Raw genomic sequence first — 19,984 nt, 5'->3', positions numbered from 1 at the left:
CCCAATCCCCCTTCGATCTTGCTCTTTGTTATTATATTCCAATTCTTCCAATGAATACCTCTCTCCTTTCCGGATGTCGCCCACCAAAATCGCGCTACTCTTGAATTAATTCTCTTGCAGAACTGCTTGGGAAATTTTATCACATTCATAGCGTAAGATGGTATGGCTTGCACAACTGCTTTAATCAGAATTTCCTTGCTAGCTTGGTTCAGTAACCTCTCTTTCCATCCTTCAAGCTTGTTCAAAATTCTCTCTTCTATCCACGACAAAGCCCGATTTAGAGATCTTCCCCAAATTGCAGGTAGTCCTAAGTATTTTCCTGGGGATTCCCACGATGACATATTTAGTATTTCTTCAATGCATACTCTTGTTTGTATTGAGACTTGATGTCCAAAGGTAATACTAGATTTATCTAAATTTATTCTTTGCCCCGAGGCCTCTGTATATTCGTTAAGGACTGTTATTATCTGATAAGCCTCTTCTTCTTTTGCTTTGGCAAAAATAATGCAATCATCTGCAAATAAAAGATGTGTAATTGTTGGGGCTGTAGGGGCAATTCTTAGGCCTGAAATTCTATCTTCTTTTTGTGCTTCCTCCATTAATATAGGGAACACTTCCGCTACAAGAATAAAAAGATAGGGCGAAAGCGGATCTCCCTGTCGTAATCCTCTTTGTGGTTTCACTTTCCTTGATAGGTCCCCATTGATTTTGAACTGGTAGTTGGCACTTTTAACACACTCCATCACTAATCTTACCCACCGTTCATGAAACCCGAAAGCTGTGATGACCCGTTCCAAGAAGTCCCACTCCACCCTATCATATGCTTTGTTCATATCTAATTTAACCGCCATATCTTGAGATCCATTTCTACCTTTTTTGTTGAGGCTATGATATATTTCCTGCACAATGACTAAATTATCTTGAATGAGACGCCCTCCCACGAATGCACTCTGTATCGGTGATATTATTTTCTCCATTATTCCCTTAAGTCTTAACACTATGACCCTTGCCAATATTTTGTAAATAAAATTACAACAGCTAATGGGTCTTAGTTGGTTAAGACTTTCAGGGTTCTTGGTTTTGGGTATTAATACAACTATAGTTTCCCCAATACACTCCGGTATGTATCCATTTTTGAAGAAACTTCTCACTGCTTCACACACTTCCTTGCTAATGACATCCCAATACTTATGATAAAACAATCCATTCAAACCATCAGGTCCAGGTGCTTTGAGACTTCCCATACTGAATACTGCCTTTTTAACTTCTTCATCTGAAACTTCCATCAGCAGCTCGTTATTCATCTCTTCTGTAACCCTCTTAGGGATTTTTCTAATGGTGCTATCAAAATTCTGTCTTCTTGTTGAAGTGAACAAATTCATGAAATGATTAACAATGTGTTCCATTATTTCTTCCTTGCTATTCAACCATTGTCCTGAAGCATCCTTCAATTTTTGAATACTATTTCTATCTCTTCTCTGAATGGTGGTTGCATGGAAGAAAGAGGTGTTTTTGTCCCCTAGCCTCAGCCATTTTACCCTTGCTCTTTGTCCCCAATACTTCTCTTCTTGGCTCCACAAATTAACCAATTTCTCCTTTATATTCTGCATCTGCTCTTGTTTTTCTTCTGAAAAATCAGAGGCTTGTAATTTTTTAAGTTCCTCCTTCAAACAATGAATTTCTTTGTCTGCCCGTTTGAAGGTAGTTTTACTCCATTTTCTTAACTCATCCTTACAACTCTTGATTTTATTAATTAATCTCCCCCATTCACAGCCATTAGGTTCTCGTTTACTCCATCCCCTTCTCACTACATTCTCACAATCTTTGTGGTCTGCCCAAAAAGCTTCAAACTTAAAACTCCTTCTAACATTATGCACAGGGTTCAAATCTAAAATTAGAGGACTATGATCTGAACTAGTAGCAGGCATTGACGAAAGATAGGCATGTGGATACATCATCCTCCACTGCCAATTGCCCAAAGCCCTATCTATTCTTTCCCTTGTCACAAATTCATTTCTTGGATTGCTAAACCATGTGAACCCTCCTCCTTTCAATTCCAAATCTATGAGAGCATTTGAATCTACAAAATTTCTGAATTCTCTGACCTGGTTTTGCGGCTTCGGATGCAGTCCCACCTTCTCCTCTTGACTCAAAACGTCGTTAAAGTCTCCTATGAAGAGCTGAGGTTCGCCTTCACTTCTGCAACTGACCGTGATCTCCCTCCATTGCTGTTGTCTTTTTTTAAAATTAGGATTACCATATACAAAATTGCATAACCACATATTTCTTTTTTTATCCACAATTCGAGCTTTAATATAGTTATCACACCAAAAATAAATATCAACCTTATATATTGCATTCCAAAACAAACATAGACCGCCGGACAGACCCCGGGGTTCTACACAAAAGGCATTTTCAAAATGAAGTCTCTTCTTAATTCTACTTACAGTCTTTTCTTTTGCTCTTGTTTCAATTAAAAAGATTATTGTCGGCTTAATCTGTTTACATAGACTATGTAGTTCCGAAACTGTCGCAGGAGCTGCTAACCCGCGACAGTTCCAACTTATGATGCTCATGGTTGAGTTGGGGGCATGATTAGGCCCGCCTCCTCGGCCTTCGTATCTTCTGTTGCTTCTTCATTGCCATGCTCTTCTCGCATTCGTTGCCCTTTCCATGAAATTGTTTGGACCATTTTGCTCTTCTTACTTGTTCCCCGAATCTGTGTCAAGTATTTCGCTTCTTCAGTAATGTCCTCTAATTGTACCTGTGCCTCTTCCTCTCTTTTTCTCTTCAGTCTTAAGCTATGAACAATCCTCTGAATCAAGTCAATCTCATACTCATATGTTACTGTCGTTGCATGGTTGCTGTACTTTTCTTCCTCCTCTTCTTCATCTGCTAGTTCAACAATGTAACTCCGTCCATCTTCAGTTATGTGAATTTGCTTTTCCTTTTTTCTGGCATTTTTTCTTGGCTCCATTGTGCTCGGATCTTCTCAAATTGGTGTCCCTCCTGATTGCCTCCAATTTCTCCTCTGTCTAAATCCAATTCCTGCTCATTCTCTCTCTTTTTTGTTTTCCTGATTGCCCTTTTCTCATTACTTAATTGAAAATTGTTCTTGGTTGAATTTTGGTGCACATCAGCCCTCTTGAATACTAATGCTTCATCATTTCTCCCAGGCCCATCTGTACTTTGTTGGTTCTTGTGAAAGATCTCCTCAACTTGTTCATTTCTGTCTATGTGATCCGTCTCCTGCATTATTGAAGTCTTTTGCTTATGGATTCCTTGTATGGGCTTTACTCCATCCCTTTTCTGTTGCAAAATGTTAAGTAGGCCATTCAAAGCTGGCCCAATTTCTATATCACTAGGCCCTTTCTCCACATTTAAAAGGTTCCTACTCCCATCCATCTCTTCTCCTACAATCCCATCATATCTATCATTATCTTTTTTCGTTTCTTCTTCCAAGTGCTGAGTATCACCATTTTCGAGAAATTGGGTATCTTTTTTCTCACTCATTCCTTCTACTTCCATCTGCTGCTCTTGCTGATAAAATGGGGCCTCCTCCACTTGTACAAATCCTATTTGTTGTGAGAACCTTCTAGTAGCATGTAGTCCTGTCCCTATACCCTTAGCTCTGGCTCTATCTACCTTCTCCTGACCTGCCTCTCTTTCTCTTCTATCTCTTTCCCATACCCACTCGCTATTCTCTGTGTCTTCACCACGCGCCACCGATGAACTCCCTTTTGAACTGTTATTACCACCACCCTTTTTTCTGATTCCCACCTTTTCAGCCACTGCAGTAATAGACCTAAGCCCCGGAACTGAAAGGTCTGGCCCATATTTTGGTAAACCTGAATTCTCACTATCCATTGCTATCACCTCTCTGCATCCTCTTTTATCATGCCCAATCCTTCCACAATTATAACAGTAATCACATAACCTTTCATATTTAAAGGATGCCCTTGAATAGCTACCATCACTTCTCCTAAACCAAAATCCTGTCTTCAATGGCTCCAAAGCATTCACCGCTACTCTAACCCTCAAAAACTTCCTAAGCAAATTTCCATCAACATATGGATCTTCTACTTCCAACACTCTGCCCAATGAAGCCCCAATCTTCTCTGCAATATTCTTGTTTAGCTTCTCCAAAGACAAAGCATGAACTTGAATCCAAATAGCAAGGGAATTATAACTTATCTCTTCAAAGGAGAGCTCTAGCCTCCACTACTGCAAGCTGAGCATATGCCCGTCCACCCTCCATGGACCTTCTTCATAACACTTCATAGCATCCTCTTCATTTTTAAAATTGAACAAATATGAGTTTGTGCCCATATTTGAGATGATCAATTCTTGAGGCTCACCCCACATCCTCTTTATTGTTTTTTCAACAGTAATCTTGTTTACATTTTTCTCTGTCATAAGTCTTTCAACTAGCTTCTTTGTTATTTGAAACTCACGGGCATGATGGTCTTCATCTAGGTGAAGAACTTCTCCTCTTAAAATAGCCATGAACTTGAAGTACTTCCTAGCAAAGAGGAGACTTGGCCTCGTACACTTCTGATAGTTTTGGTTAGTATTTCTATTTTTTTTTCTTTGCGAAAGCTCCACTGCCGGAGATGAACCAGCTTCCTGCTGAAGTAGTCGCTCTAGCTATCTAGAGAATATGCTCTCCTTGCGAGAGAAAAGAAGGACCTTTAATTAATTGCACCATGGCATCTCGATATTTGTTTAAGCAATTAGTAAACTAATCAGTAGATCAACTACTTGGTTGAGAGATTAATTTTAATATTTTACTATTTGTGATCGTCAGCCCAAAAGGCTTGTGTATAAGGCCCATTAAGCCCAACCCAAGGGCAATGAAGTGTGGATTATATTTGTGTAATGATCCCAAAAAAAAAAAAAAGAGAAGAAGAGTGTCCTGGCTTAATTAAGAAGCTTTAAGAGAAATGTTTTTGTAGCACACTAGCACTGACTTAATTAAGTCAAAACTCAACAAATTAAAAAAACGAAGGCACACATTTATATAATGCGCCTTGTTAAATAATAATTTTTAGATAAATCCTTCTAAGAAGTCAATAGAGTATTTGTATAATGTGTACAATGAATTATTTATTTGGCTTAATATGAGTTAAAAAATAAATATCCAGAATAAAATATTATTAATTTCTCAAACATAATACACTCGTACTATCTAGAATAACCATTCAAATACCAAGAATAATAAACATCTGATATTCTACTGAATCAAATATCTATGTACCTCCATTATACATATTGTATAAATATTTCATTGGCTCTCTATATATTATCTGATTTTTAAATAAAAATGTCTTTTCAAGCATTTGTTTGCACAGGTTAGCATTGATTAGCCAATTTAGAACAACCGCAAATGAATGCAAAGGGTGGAATATTGGGCAAACGCATTATAGTGGATATGGTTAGGGCATTGACACAGCCTTTAATTTCAAAGGAAGTGTGCATGTTCTTGAATGGCGCATATATTCTTATCCCCCTCCTTTTTTATTTGCCTTCCCATCATATTCCTTTCCCAATTTTAATTTCTTGTGTTAGGTGCATAACATATAGGTATATATTATTATAGCTACTAATAATAAGGACTATATATGTGAGTGTATATGATGTAACAAAACTAGGAAGGAGTGCTAGGCCCCCTCTCCTATTGGCTTCACCGGTTTCATCATTTATACACATAAGCCTCTTTTATTGGAATAAGATTCCTTCACACAATTCATTTTTGTTTGTCTCAAAACTTAGCTTGGTATCGTATAATTGGTTTTTACGTCATTCCTTGTCTCATGAAAATTTGTATAATTACTACAACGTTAAGGGGGACCAACACATCTCACACGTGTCACTCCACTAATCCATGTTAATTAAGCTTGGACGCCGAAATGTATATCTTTAGAAAAGAAAAAAAAAAAGATTGCGCTATTTTCTTCATCGTCATCATGGTACTAAGGTTGATGATGTGTGACCACTAGTTATAGGTATATAATAATAATAGTCTATGATTTTGGCATATAATTGTTCTTTCAAGCATGCCTATGGTAAATTGGTAGGGATATTACTCAATATCTTCTTTAATTATTTCATTATGGATTTATGGTCACATATTAAGAAGTTTAATAATAAATAATACACAGAATCGAAGAGATATAAATATGGGGATGTATGGGAGATCGACACGTCTGACCAAATCAATAATATTACTTGATTAAGAAACGAAAATATCAGCATGGTGCCTAATTGGTAATTTAGGACGTTCTTTGCAGTACAATGCATGGGACATGTCAGATTCATCCATGGACTTGTACTTCATTCTCAATTTAGTTTTTAAAGTAGCTTTAATAAGTTCTATTTAATTCATAAATTTTATTAACGGACTCATGTTAATTTTTAAAGTAATTTTCAATTAACAAAATTAATAAAATATTAACGTGAACAATCGAATATCAGGTTTAATTCTATAAAATTATATTATTTTAGATTTTGATATTTAAATATCTAAAAATAATATCGTAAGTAACGTTAATTAAAATTTTTTATTCTAAAATAAATAATACAGTATTATTTTTGGACTATTTAAACATCAAAATTAATACTATCATAAATTTTGTTGTAATATTTGATTGCTTATATTAGTGTTCTATTAATGTTTGTGATTTAAAAATCATTTTAAAAATTAAATAGAAGCGAAGACTAAATTTTTCAATTTCTTTATAATTTATTATTTTTTTTAAACTATCAATGCTTTTCAGAAGGTTCCAATTAAAATTTTAGTTCTTTTCAGCCAGATTTTTATTACGTGCATATGGAGCAGAGGCCTCATGCGTGCACATAAAAAAGAAGAAGCATGCAATTATGAACAAAGAGAAAAAAAAAAAAAGCACACACATGGTGCATATTTTGCAGACCTTCTCCAACAAAGAATGTATTTGTTCAAAGTAAATATCCCATTTTAGAAACTAGGAAAGAATTTTCTTTTATGTATGAAAATTTCTATAAAAATGTAGCATGCGTCTTTTATGCTAAATAGTGTATATATATAAGCTACTTAGTACAAGAACTGAAGTGCGTAAAGCATGGTCTATGTCTAAGTCTCCATGTGGGTGCAAGTGGACAATTTTTTCCTAACTCCATGATACACATGTATTATTAATTCTTTTTCATTTTTTTTAACTGCATGATATATATTAATGTTGCTCAAGAGTTGTTGAGTAACAAGACACAAATAGGATTTTGAACCTGCTGGTTTCACTCCCTATAGCAATCTATTATTGATCATTAAGCAAAGAAGGAAAAAAAACGTGTAGAGTAAATAGTGGAATGGACTCTAGATATTTCAGGACCAAAGTTTATTTATAAATTGCATTGCACGTTTAATTTGTGTGCATCATGAAACATAGCTTCTCAACTGGGCCATAGAAAATTTTGGCACACAGCTTGAAGAGTTTGCTATATATTTTTCATATTTCTTCTTCGTGTGTTCTTAAAAAAAGTTTAAAGCTAACATGAGAACTAATGCTAAATTATATGCCTAAAATATCAAGTAGGAGAGATGAAGTTTTACATCGATAGATAATAAATTAATTAATAAGAAATATATAGCATAAAGGTATTACATATATAATGCTTTTGCATAATATCTTGGATATGTGATTGAGGGTAAGGGAATATATTATGCGTTAGTTTGATTAGTTTTTTTTTAAGGTTTAATTATTCTATTGGTCTTTATAGTTTTGTAAAATTTTTAATTGAATTTTTATATTTTTTTTGTTAGAAATTTTTTTTGTTAGAAATAAGAGATTAAATTGGAGAAAAGATTTGTGTATTATTGAGTGTAATCAAATTGTCTATTCAGGTTATCTGAAATGATACAATATAAAATGGTATTTATAGGTATTAAGAGAATCGTAATAATAAAGACGTAATCTCTTATAATGAATATTCAGATATACTAAATAATATCCTAATTGATCCTAAACACTTTTAATTGAGTCTTTGCACCAATTTTTTTTAATTGAGTTTCTACACTTTTTCTTTTCTTTTATTTGAGTCCCTACATCATTTTTTTTAGTTAGATCCCTATACAATTAAGCCAATTACTATCAACAGGGACCTAATTAAAAAAAATTGTGCAAGGACCCGATTAAAAGAAAAAAAAGTAGAGTTAATACTCAAAATGGCCCCTGAAATTTAAAGACAGACTCAATTTGATCTCCAAAATTTTAATTGACTCAATTTGAACCCCCAAATTTGAATAAGTGACTCACGTTAGCCTTTCTGTTATTCTCCGTTAACGGGACACTTACCTGGAATGTTAAGTGACACGTGGGCTTGACAGGTGGGCTTATTAAACAACGTCGTTTTCTCCTTGGCGGGTAATCTCTTTTCAAACGACAGCGTTTCCCATTCTGAGGTTAAAATTCATCAACACCAATGATCAAACAACTCAAAACAGGGAAACTCTTCTTCTTCTTTTTCATTCTCTTGCATGCACCATACTGTGGAAGATCAATGTTGCTGCTAGTGTAGGGCGCTAGTAAATCTTGTCGCACGCGTTCTCATTTGCTAGCATGAGAAAGAAGAAGCTGCGCACCACTGTTTCTCCAAAAAAGGTTAGTAATGCAAGCATTCTATGTTTGGGTTCAATGTTATGTTTTCTGTCTTCTCTTGGTTGGGGTTTACAGGCCATTAATTTGTGCTCTATTTGATACTCAAATGGATTGGGTCCATTGTGAAAGAAGATAGTTTTAGTTATTGATCCTCTTCTGTTAGGATTTTTTTTTCAAAAGACTAATTATGATTAACGTTAACTGTATTACAAAGAATGATATGGCAGTGTAGTTTACGAAACGGACAATACGGATGAATTAACTGGACTAGATGAATATAGATTGGATATATTTTTACGGAGGGATTACTACAAGGAGCTCGGTTATGCTGACATTGTTAAATGTTGGTTGCTTATTCTGAGACAGCGTCAAAGTTGACTGAATTTATGAAAGAAAAGCAACTCCCGGTGTGGAACCAATGCAAGGAGTTAGTTCTGGGACAACGTCAAAGTTTATTGAATTTATGAAATTTGTCCCCACTCCGGACTTCAAAACACCAAGGAAGAAATAGACTTTAAATTATGTTGTCTTTTGTGGATGAATTGATAAATGTAATCCAAAGTGTGTGTTTTGAGGTTATTTTGTGGCTGTTTTATAACTAAAATTTGCATCAGTGGTTGTTTATGCCTTTTATCATATCTTGTATAGGGCTTTCTTTTGGAACCTTTTAAATAGTCCTTTTGTTTTGTGACTGTAATGATGACATTTTAGACATCACTCTTAGTTTATCATGTGTTACAATGGTCATTGGCATGACTATGATTGACCTATGAAATCAGATTCTAGGTTTATTATTACAACTTATTTTGTAATTTAGAGATTTGGTAGATAAATTACAAGTTAGTTTATTATTGATATTTGCAGATTTGTAATCAATCTCTTGTTTATTCTTACCATTTTATTTTTACAGGTTTAGTCACAACTTTTAATTTACAGAATCATATCCTTACTGAATTTGTAGGTTTAGTCAAAACTTACAATTTACAAAACAGATTTGTATTGAAAAAAATATAATTGTAGTGACATTAATTCAATTTTATTCATCACTTTCCTACACCTAAGGTATAGCCAATGGCTACAACTACAAACAAAACAAGAAAAAAACTCAAAATACTATTCCATACTTTTAAAATCCTAATTTCAGCTTCTATTGCACTAATCTTCCAACCAACGTTCATCTTCCAATACTCAATGCTATTTGCAGTTTCATGTTTGCCAGTCATGTCTTCTTCTTCCACGCCATTTGTCCACACAAAAAGTCCACACTATTTATTTCCAAAGGTCTATCACAACAAGAACCACAAAATAAATTATGCATGTATTACAAAAAGAAGATGTAAATTCAAGAAGGAAGCAATTCAAGAACTCACATTATAATTTGGACATCCAAAAAACGGTCTTTCTGGATTTACTTCTGCTCCAGACCAACGAAGAACGGGACGCATTCCACAATTACACCAGTGTGGAACCTTTCCAGATCTAACTCGATTTGGATTCCTATCCAAACTTCCATGTGAATGAGATCTGTTGCAGCTTCCGGAACCTTAGCTGGTGCTCCTCATCATCTTCTCCAACACCCAAACAACGATATCAATTTAGGAATTTGGCACTTGTTAGGATTTTATATTCATTAAAAGGGGGCTAAATTAAGTCTAAAAAATTTTTTGCTATGTCATCAACGTTTAATAAGGCCACCTATCAACTTCACGTGTCATTTAATATTCCAGATAAGCATGCCATTAACGGAGATTAACAGAAGGGCTAACGTGAGTCACTTATTTAAATTCGGGGGATCAAATTGAGTCAATTGAAATTTTAGAGATCAAATTGAGTCTGTCTTCAAATTTCAGGACCATTTTGAATATTAACTCGAGACCTAATTAAAAATTTCGTAAAACTATAGGAACCAATAGAGTAATTAAATCTTTTTAAAAAATAAAGTATTTTTATTTAATTTAAAATTTATTCAAATATGTCTTTTAAAAAGGTAAATTATTTTTTTTCTAAAAATTAACCATATTTTACTTTTTAAAAAACAAAAATAAAAAATATTTTTAATATTTAAAATTTTTTTAAAAAAATTATCTAAATATAAAATAATTTTTGTTTGTTAAAAAATATTTAAAAAAATAATAAAAATAAATATTTTTTTAAAAAACCAATCAAACTTATTATAAACATTTTTCGTAAAGTTTTAAAATTTTGGCCAATAGAATTTGTAGAAAGGAGCAGGGATAATAGCAGGAAAAAAGCGATGAAAATGATGCTATCTATCTTTTTTCTCTGACCCGAAAAAATATACAATGGCCATAGAATTTGAAAAATGATGAGTGTGTTTGTTGTAAACTCCATGACTGATTGAAAAAAAGTCAAGGAAAGTTGGGGAACCTCTTAGCTTATTAAAAGACATATATCAAAGTGATGAGGAATTATTCAAACATTAGTATCCATTCCTTCAGTCTCTCTTGTTTGGTCGGTTGACTATAAATAGTTACATACTATCTACTACTATGTATTAAATAACTTGTTATTAAAATGAAGAGCTCTCTGCTTATTTTCCTCTAAAAATAACACACATTATGCGACGTACAATACCTAATTACCTATTGTTCCTTCACTCAAAATGTCTCAGGTATTATTGTTTATCATGTCCAAATAGCATCTACTTTGACTTTATGATATATTTTAGAGTTATAACAATTAAATGGAATCAGGTATTATTAATTTGTCGTTATGTATATGCCAATTAAAATTTATCTGCTTGATTTCAAATGAGAATTTGTTATCTCCAAAATTCGGAATGGTTTGAAGAAAGGATTGGTTTGAGAAGAAACATGAGTGAAATTATATCTACTATTATATGTATGTGTCTATTTTTTTCCGGTACAATTAGATATCTATTAAAATTTACCATTTAATCGATGATTATTTATAAAAAGGAAAATTATAAGGAATCAAGTGTGTAATCAATCAAGAATTGAACAACTCAATTAATTATAATTATTAATAATTAATTTTAAATTTTTTAAATTTAAAATTTAAATAATTAGAAACTGATTAATTAAATCTAATTAAAAACTATAAAAACCTTCTCCTTCTCTTCCATATTAATCTACACACCCCAACAACAATACACACATATTCTCTCTCTTGTCGGCGTCCCTACCTCCAAACGCTGTTGTTAAACTCGAGAATGGAGAGTGCTTCAAGATAACAAAAACTTTCAAAAGGTTCAATCTTTTACTCAGACAAGGATATCAATTCTAATCTTGTATATGCTCTCAGGGTGAAAGATAAGAACCATTGATTAACCTACTACGAGAATCCAATAACCTACTTCTTGAATTTAATTTTTTCAATTTCGAAGATATAATAAACTGTTTTGTTGTGGTTGTGGTGTAGTATTCTGTAAAAGATAGGAACAATTGATCCAGAGAAGGCGAAGAAAAAAAATACTAGTTTGTAATAGAGGCAAGACCGCGAGAGGGGAGAAGAGCCTTGTGGCTGTGGAGATTGGTGCAGTGGTAATGATTCTTTGCAACGATAAGTTCAGTGGTGCAGTTTTGCGGAGCTTCAGGAGTCGTTCAAATAAAATGAGTGGTGAAGCACGGACTGTTTTTGAACAATTACAAAAATATAAAAAAATATCTATTTAATATAAAAAATATCATAATACTTAACAAAAAAAATGTCCAGCAATAGGATTAAAAACAAAACCATATAATTCTTAAAAAAATAGAAATATCCACATTTGCAATACAAAAAATTTGAAAAATACATTAAAGACTAAACCACCAAAAGTAACCATGAAAAATTAATTCGCTGACAAAAATAACCATGAAAGATGAAAACTCCTCAGATACCCACAATTGATTTGCTCCGTTTGTCAAAAGTAGCCAAGTCTGATGTAGCCTTAGCAGAGTGGCATACGTGGACTGTTTACGTTGACGATTACATGTGTTGGTAGGCATACGTATACTCAGTATCATTTAGGGTCAATTTGAACCCTAATTCTTTGTTCTTCTTAGTTGGAACCTAATTCTTGCAGGGTAACCCGAGCACAGGCATCCAAGGTAACTATAAGCGAAGAACCCTAATTCTTGAGTTAATTTATGCTAATAGAATTTGAGCAATGTCAAGGAGAGAGGTAACTACAAGCGAAGGAAGCAGATTTTCAGGAGCTTCACATTCAAAGATGAAGAAGAAAAAAATTATGGATGAAAGATGTCACTGTGGTGAGTATGTTGTCTTGTTAAAATCTTTGACGGTTAATAATCATGGAAGATGGTCATCTGTTGCCCCCTTTTCGAAGGTATGAAACATTATTTATGATAATTAGATAAGTATAGGGTTCTTCTGCATCTTTGATATTTTGATTTTTTGGCTTCTATAGAGTCGAGATTGCCATTATTTTGTTTGGGTTGATGAAATTGATGGGGGATGGCAAAGTTTCGCAAGGTGTTTGATTAGAAGACTCAATGAGCATGAATGTGGTGTTGCTAATCAAGATGTGACAATTGCTCCAACAGACCACATGACTATGAAGGTTGAGAAGAAGATTGAAGGTGAAATCAAAGCTATGAGAGTATGGCTTGTGTCCGTGTCTTTAGGATTGTTTGTGCAGTTTACGCTTTTTTTGTTTGTAATGGTCATATACAAGTGATTGGTAAATTTGAGTCCTAAATTTATGCATAAGTTTAGAACTAGTTTCGGTACAGGGTTGTTTTCTATCACTGAAGAACAATTTAATTCATATTTGAATGGGATGATATATTTGCTATTTATTGCATTTTTATTCTATCACTATTCTCAATAATTGTTATTCTTTTCTAACATTGTTTAAGCATTCTGAACTGAAAAATTAGTTAATCATAATAACATCAATATCAGAATATAATATGTATTAGCATAATCATAAGCACTCATAATCATTCATAAGGTTCTAAAAAGGTACATCAATAACTATTTAAGTAGTGTATAATATGTATTAGCATAATCATAAGCATAATCATAATATGTATTAGCATAATCATAAGCATACGAACATGACATGATAATCTAAAATAAAAATAGTAAACATACCTGATCCTTAGCAGTAAAGTATTAAGGTAAATTACATAAATATAGATTCCCAAAAAGATAAAAACTGTCAATTTTTTTTAATTTGGTGTTGAGTTACTGCTTCATGTGCCTTGCATAGTAGTAGATGGTCTGGGTGGTCTGAATCCAAAAACTAGCTATGTTGGTGTAAGGTGTGATCTTGGTGTTGGCATAAACTGTGCAAATCTGGAAGTTGTGCTTGCACTGACTCCTTGCATTGTATGTGGGAACACAGTGGATGACCTAACAGATACATTGGATGGCTGCTGAAGAGTGTTCAAAGTTGGAGCCTGAGGCACAGAGGTCTGAACTTGTGATGGAGGAGGTCTCTTGGTGAATCTCTTTGTTCTCTTTATTTTCGTGGTTGGTGGCCTAATTGGTGGTAGCACTTGTGGTGTATGCGGCATATTAGGAGATGGATTCAATGTGGTAGTGGCCTATAAGGTAAATTAGGCATGAATGTAAATAAACTTAATAGTTGAAAAAATATTTAAGCAATTAACAAATTTATATTTTACCCGTGGTTGGGTTTCGGCACCTAAAGATGCCTCAAATTCAGCTGCTGCAGCATCCTGCCTCTGTCTCTGCATCCTCTAAGGTTTTCTCCCAATACATTTCAGCCAGTCTTTCATCATCCTCATCCTGTGCTACATTAGCAGGTGGTACATGTGGTACATGTGCAGTTGTTGCTGCAGAAGAGTTTTGACCATTTGCTGTAGCATTTGCAGAAGTAGCAGCTGCTGCCATGGCTTCTTTTTTAGCATTGCAACTTCTAGAATTGTGCCCTTCCTGTATAATAATTGAGATTTTATAATAGTTTACAATACAAATATTCACAGATAAATATTTCTAACAATTGTTATGGTGAACAATATTTCACAAACCTTCAAACAATATTTACATTTTATTTGACCGTATTTTCTCTTTGTCCTGTAAGGGTCTTTCATCATCCCTAACTTCACTATCAATTTGGTTTCAAGAACAACAATTACTACAATATTCGAATCATAAAAAATTATACAATTTAAATAGAGGAACAAGAATACAGTGAAGTTACCACAAATCTAAACCCTATCAGAAATAACCACAACAACAAAACTAATTTTTTCATATAGAACGAACAACTCTTATAACTTAGAGGTTACAATCATCGCATTACTTAGTTCATAAAAGTATTACCTCATAGAGCCTTCAAGAATGACAGAGTTTGCCTGTAAACATTGGGTGTTGGAGAAGCAGCAAACTCCTTCTCCAATGTCGTTGCAGGAATGTAATCAGAGCACAATGGGATTACGTTAGAGAAGAAGAAGATGAAAAACTCCTATGTTAGGACATGATTGATTTCGCGCTCAAAAGGGAGTGGTAACACCTCTTTTTGTTCTTCTATTTGCAATACTTGAAGGAGTAACGCTTTTTTAATAAACTAAATATATGCAATTTTAATTTTAACAAAAAAAATTAATCCACTTAAGGCATCTTTTTGCCACGTTGCAATGGATGTGGACATATTATATAATTTAACAACATTTTATTAACGTTTGGTCACATTTGACAAATGGAGTAAATTAATTGTGGGTATCTAAGGAGTTTTTATCTTCCATAATTACTTTTGTCAGCAAATCAATCTTTTATGGTTATTTTTTGTGGTTAAGTCTACATTAAAAAACATCTATTTAGTATAAAAAAACATCATAATGCTTAATAGAAGAAACATCCATATATATCAATTTATCTTTATTAAGACGGACTTCGAAATCCAATCCATTAGAAAGTTAACAGAAGTTAGCTGAACCTAATTAGTTTCCTAGTAGAGCTCAAAAAATAATTTAAAAAATAATTGTAATAACTATTTCTAGATATTATGCCACAAATCTATTCTCATATATATATATATATATATATATATATATATATATATATATATATATATATATATATATATATATATATATATATATATTCAAACTTTAAAATCATATATCCTTAAATTTACAATATTTAAATTTAAATTTAAATCTAATAAAACAAAAATAATAAACTAAAATAAAATTCTAACCAAATTAAAATTAAAATAATACTATTTAAATCAATTTTGTTCGATTTTAAGTGTATTCTACAATTATTTAACAAGAGTAATGAATATAATTATTTTTGGATGAGTTTCGAATGTAATTTATTTAGTAAGTAATCTTGTAATTTTAGATATATTAAAAAATTATTTATGTTAGAAAAATATAAGCATGAATTTAAAGGAATTTTAGATGTGTAAAAAAATGTTGTATAATATCTTATTATTTTAGATGTATTAAGCATAAATTTAAACAAATTTTGAAAGACAGGTTGAGAGGCGACACAAAGAAGCAGGGACAGTGCAGCGGAAAGGGAGGACTAAACTGAAGTGTGGGAGAGGATATAGGAAGAGTGGAGGCTGAGATTAGATAGTGTGGGTGGTAGGGTGGGGTGGCGGCTGGTATTTTTGAGAAAAAAAGTGAGTGAGCTTTTTCAGGATTAATAAATTGTTAGTTTTGAATTTGGATTGCTTTAGACTAATAATGATTTAAGAAAAAGAAGAGTAAAGTGATAATTTTAAAATTTTGATTTTGGATTAATTAGTCTTTAAAAAAAATATCAATTTAATGTGTCTATTTAAAAAATATAGTCATGTAGATAATTTTTAGAGTAAAATTTTGTTTATTTGGATAGAATTTGTGATAAATAGAAAACACTTGATAAAGAATATATGAAAACTCAAAAGATATTATTCAAAACTACATCATTTTCTTACTCAAGTGACAGTAACAAGATATGCACCACTCTAAATAATAAAATACATAGATAATTTTCTTTTATTTCGTACTATTTATTAACAGAAGAACATATATATTCATCGTTTGTTATCTTAAAAAATCTAATTAATACTTTTTTTTCAATGATTAATTAATTCAAGGTCAACATCTTCAATAATCTAATGGTCATTTTACTCGAAAGAAAAAAAAGAAAGATAAACAGCATGCATTTAGTCCAACTCGTCTCACCAATGTTTGCAGTTTTTTTTTTTTTGGTCAGGTTCTAGGCCACAGATAAGCCCAAACCAAAGAAAATCGGAACCCCCAACCCTATGACCCAATCCGGTGCTAGATTTATTCTCCTTCCCCAAGCTGCAGTTGCTGCTCCCTTACCGGCGGCACTGTTACTCCGTCCTTTGCTCCCCTACGCTCTCGCCTTGATTGAAACTCCAAGCCAGAATCGTCGAAGATGGAAGCTGCGCCTTCACTTCGGGCTTCGTCAGATGTCGGCCTCTCCAGATAAGGTGGCGCCGCCCAAGTCATAGTTGGTTTCCTAGTTGTGTCGTCCTGATGGCTGGTGCGTTGTAGCTCCGCTGTGGCCGTCTATTTTCTTCCGCCTTGATTAGCGACACTAGGGGAGGCATAGCAGGATCTCCGTCCTCTTTAGCCGTTTAAAACACCCCCAGCCGGTAGTAAGAATCTTATCCTCCATTATAGCGCCTTCATCGCACCAAGACAGCAAGCCCAAGATTTCACGACAGGTTTATTTTCTTTTCTTTCCTGGAGAAACCCACTGTTCTACTCCACCTTCTCCCGCAAGCCTAATTATGTTGAAAGTGTTGCTGCTCGGTCATGGTCTATTTGAAAGTACTCTGTGCTTCTCTTCTTGCAATCTCTCTAATTTCCACTGGTTGATCCCAGGTCCAATTACGATTCAGTCTACCGTTTATCGCAAGGCTTGCCACTTGGTGTGCTAGTTGATTGTCCTCCCTGTGTGTCCACGTAAAACCGCTATTCGATATACCCTCCACCAGGACATAGATATCCCTTAGAATCAGATTATCTCACCGATAGTTTCCTTCGCTTTCACTGCTTGGATGAAAGGTAAACTATCCGATTCAAATAGGATATTTTCCAATTGTAAATTTTTTGCTAGAATAAGAGCATTCCTTAATGCCATTGATTCCACTGATAAATTCGATGTTGCTCTGACTGTTTCAGCTGATCCTGCTACCACTTTTTCTTCATTATCTCTGATTACCACATCTATTGCACCCTCTCTGGTTTTCTTCCTGAAAGCTCCATCAACATTCGCTTTGAGCATGTCTCCTATTGGCGGCCTCCAGGTAATCCTTCTTGTGTACAGATTTCTATTCTCAATACTATTTCTTTTGTCTGTGATTGGCTACTTCTGTTCATCTATTTTATTTGCCTCTGCAAATTCTATTTCTGAGATTCTTGCCCTTATGATCGTTGCCATTGGTTCTGTGTTGCTATTTCGAAAAAATTGCATAGTTTCTAGATTTCAAAATTTCCCAGCTTAAGTATCCCAATTTGCTTATTATAGTTTCTTTCAATTCTTTGCCTTCCCTGTTAATTTGCCTCATGCTCTCTAATAGCCATACTCCATATGAAGTAACATTTTTCGGTGTTGGGATGCATTGACTTTGAGCTCCAAACCACACAGCCCTCGTCCGGGGACATAGTAATAGTGCATGCTCCGTTGTTTCTACTTCAGCTCCACAGATTTGATATATCGGACTTTTTATGATTCTCTTCTTGTATAGGTTATAGTTTACTGGAATTATATCATGTGCAGCCTTCCAAGCAAACATTTTGATTTTTTAGGGACTCGCATTCCCCAGATTCCCCTCCAAAGTTCCTTCAAATTTGTACTTGATGACGTTAAACCTGTTTCATGTTCTCTTTTCTCCATCTTTGCCGCATAATAGCCTGTCTTCACTGTGTATGTTCCGTCATATCTGTAAGGTCATATTATCTGATCTTCTTTATCAATAAATCTTATAGGTGTTTGCATAATCATATCTCCTATGTTCTGTGGAAAAACTTGTCTGATCTTGTTTTCATTCCATCCTCCACCTTTCTCCATTAAATCACTCACTATGTCCACTGTTGTGTTCCCGGTTGCTTGAATTCTACTCGTTCCCATAATCCAGTTATCCTCCCTTACTTTAATTGATTTTTCTTATCCAATACTCCATCTTCCTTTCCTTCTTAGAAATTCTCTTCCTTGTATTATGCTTTTCCAAGTCTAAGATGCTCCTTTTCCCTCCTTCGCTTCCCAAAAATATGTTTCTGGAAAGTATATACCCTTCAGTATTTTAACCCAAATGGCATTAGGATTCCTCGTTACTCTCCAAGCTTGTTTCGCTAGGTATGCCAGGTTCTGACTTTGCATGTCCCTGAAACCCAAGCCTCCCTCTTCTTTGCTCACGCTTATTTTTGTCCAACTCCTCCAATGCACCCCTTTATCTTTTCCTGAGCTTGCCCACCAAAATTTTGCTATTCTTGCGCAAATCCTCTGACAGAAGTTCTTCGGCAACATCACAACGTTCATAACATATGCTGGAATCGCTTGTATCACAGACTTAATCAAAATTTCTTTACCTGTCTGATTTAGTAATTTTTCTTTCCAGCCTTCTAACTTGTTCATCACCTTCTCCTCTATCCATGTTAGTGCCTTATTTTTGGATTTTTTCCACTGTGCCGGTAGCCCAAGATATTTCCCTGGTTCCTCCCAAGTAGGCATTCCTAATATCTCTTCAATATTTACCCTCATTTGGATAGGAACTTAGCTTCCAAAAATAATCCCCGATTTCTCCAAGTTTATCATCTGTCCCGATGCTTTCGTGTACTGATTCAAAATTTGTATGATTTGATAAAGTTCATCTTCCCTTGCTTCGGCCAAAACTATACAATCATCTGCGAACAAAAGGTGTGTAATGGTTGGTGCGGTAGGTGCTGCCTTGAAACCTGTGATCTCTCCCTTGCTATATGCCTCTTCCATGAGAATGGTAAAAACTTCAGCTGCTAATATAAAAAGATAGGGAGACAGTGGGTCGCCCTGCCTGAGGCCTCTCTGTGGATTGATAACCTTGCTGAGGTTTCCATTTACTTTAATCCTGTAAGAAGCGCTTTTAACACATTCCATAACAATCTTGACCCATCTCTGATCAAAGCCCAAAGCTTGCAACACCTTTTCCAAAAAGTCTTACTTTAGTCTATCATACGCCTTATTCATGTCTAACTTAACTGCTAGACTTTGTGATCCTTCTTTCTCCTTTTTTCCCAGGCTGTGGAACACTTCTTGTACGATCATAATATTATCTTGAATATATCTTCCACCGACAAACGCACTTTGTATTGGAGAAATTATCTTGTCTAGTATCTTCCTCAACCTAATTACAATTACCTTCGTTATGATCTTGTAAACAAAGTTGCAGC

The 19,984-nt window shown here is 34.2% G+C and overlaps 1 protein-coding gene across 1 annotated transcript; it reads right to left on the bottom strand.

The window, feature by feature from the left end:
- Positions 1–18,791: 18,791 nt before the first annotated feature.
- LOC140173616 (uncharacterized mitochondrial protein AtMg00310-like) lies at positions 18,792–19,319 on the bottom strand. Its single transcript, XM_072198108.1, has one exon. The coding sequence runs from the start codon at positions 19,317–19,319 to the stop codon at positions 18,792–18,794; it is 528 nt and encodes a 175-aa protein (XP_072054209.1).
- Positions 19,320–19,984: the final 665 nt, after the last annotated feature.

Source organism: Arachis hypogaea, chromosome 6 (genome assembly GCF_003086295.3).
Source record: "Arachis hypogaea cultivar Tifrunner chromosome 6, arahy.Tifrunner.gnm2.J5K5, whole genome shotgun sequence".
Taxonomy (NCBI): Eukaryota; Viridiplantae; Streptophyta; class Magnoliopsida; order Fabales; family Fabaceae; genus Arachis; species Arachis hypogaea.
This window is presented reverse-complemented; position numbering and strand designations above follow the sequence as displayed.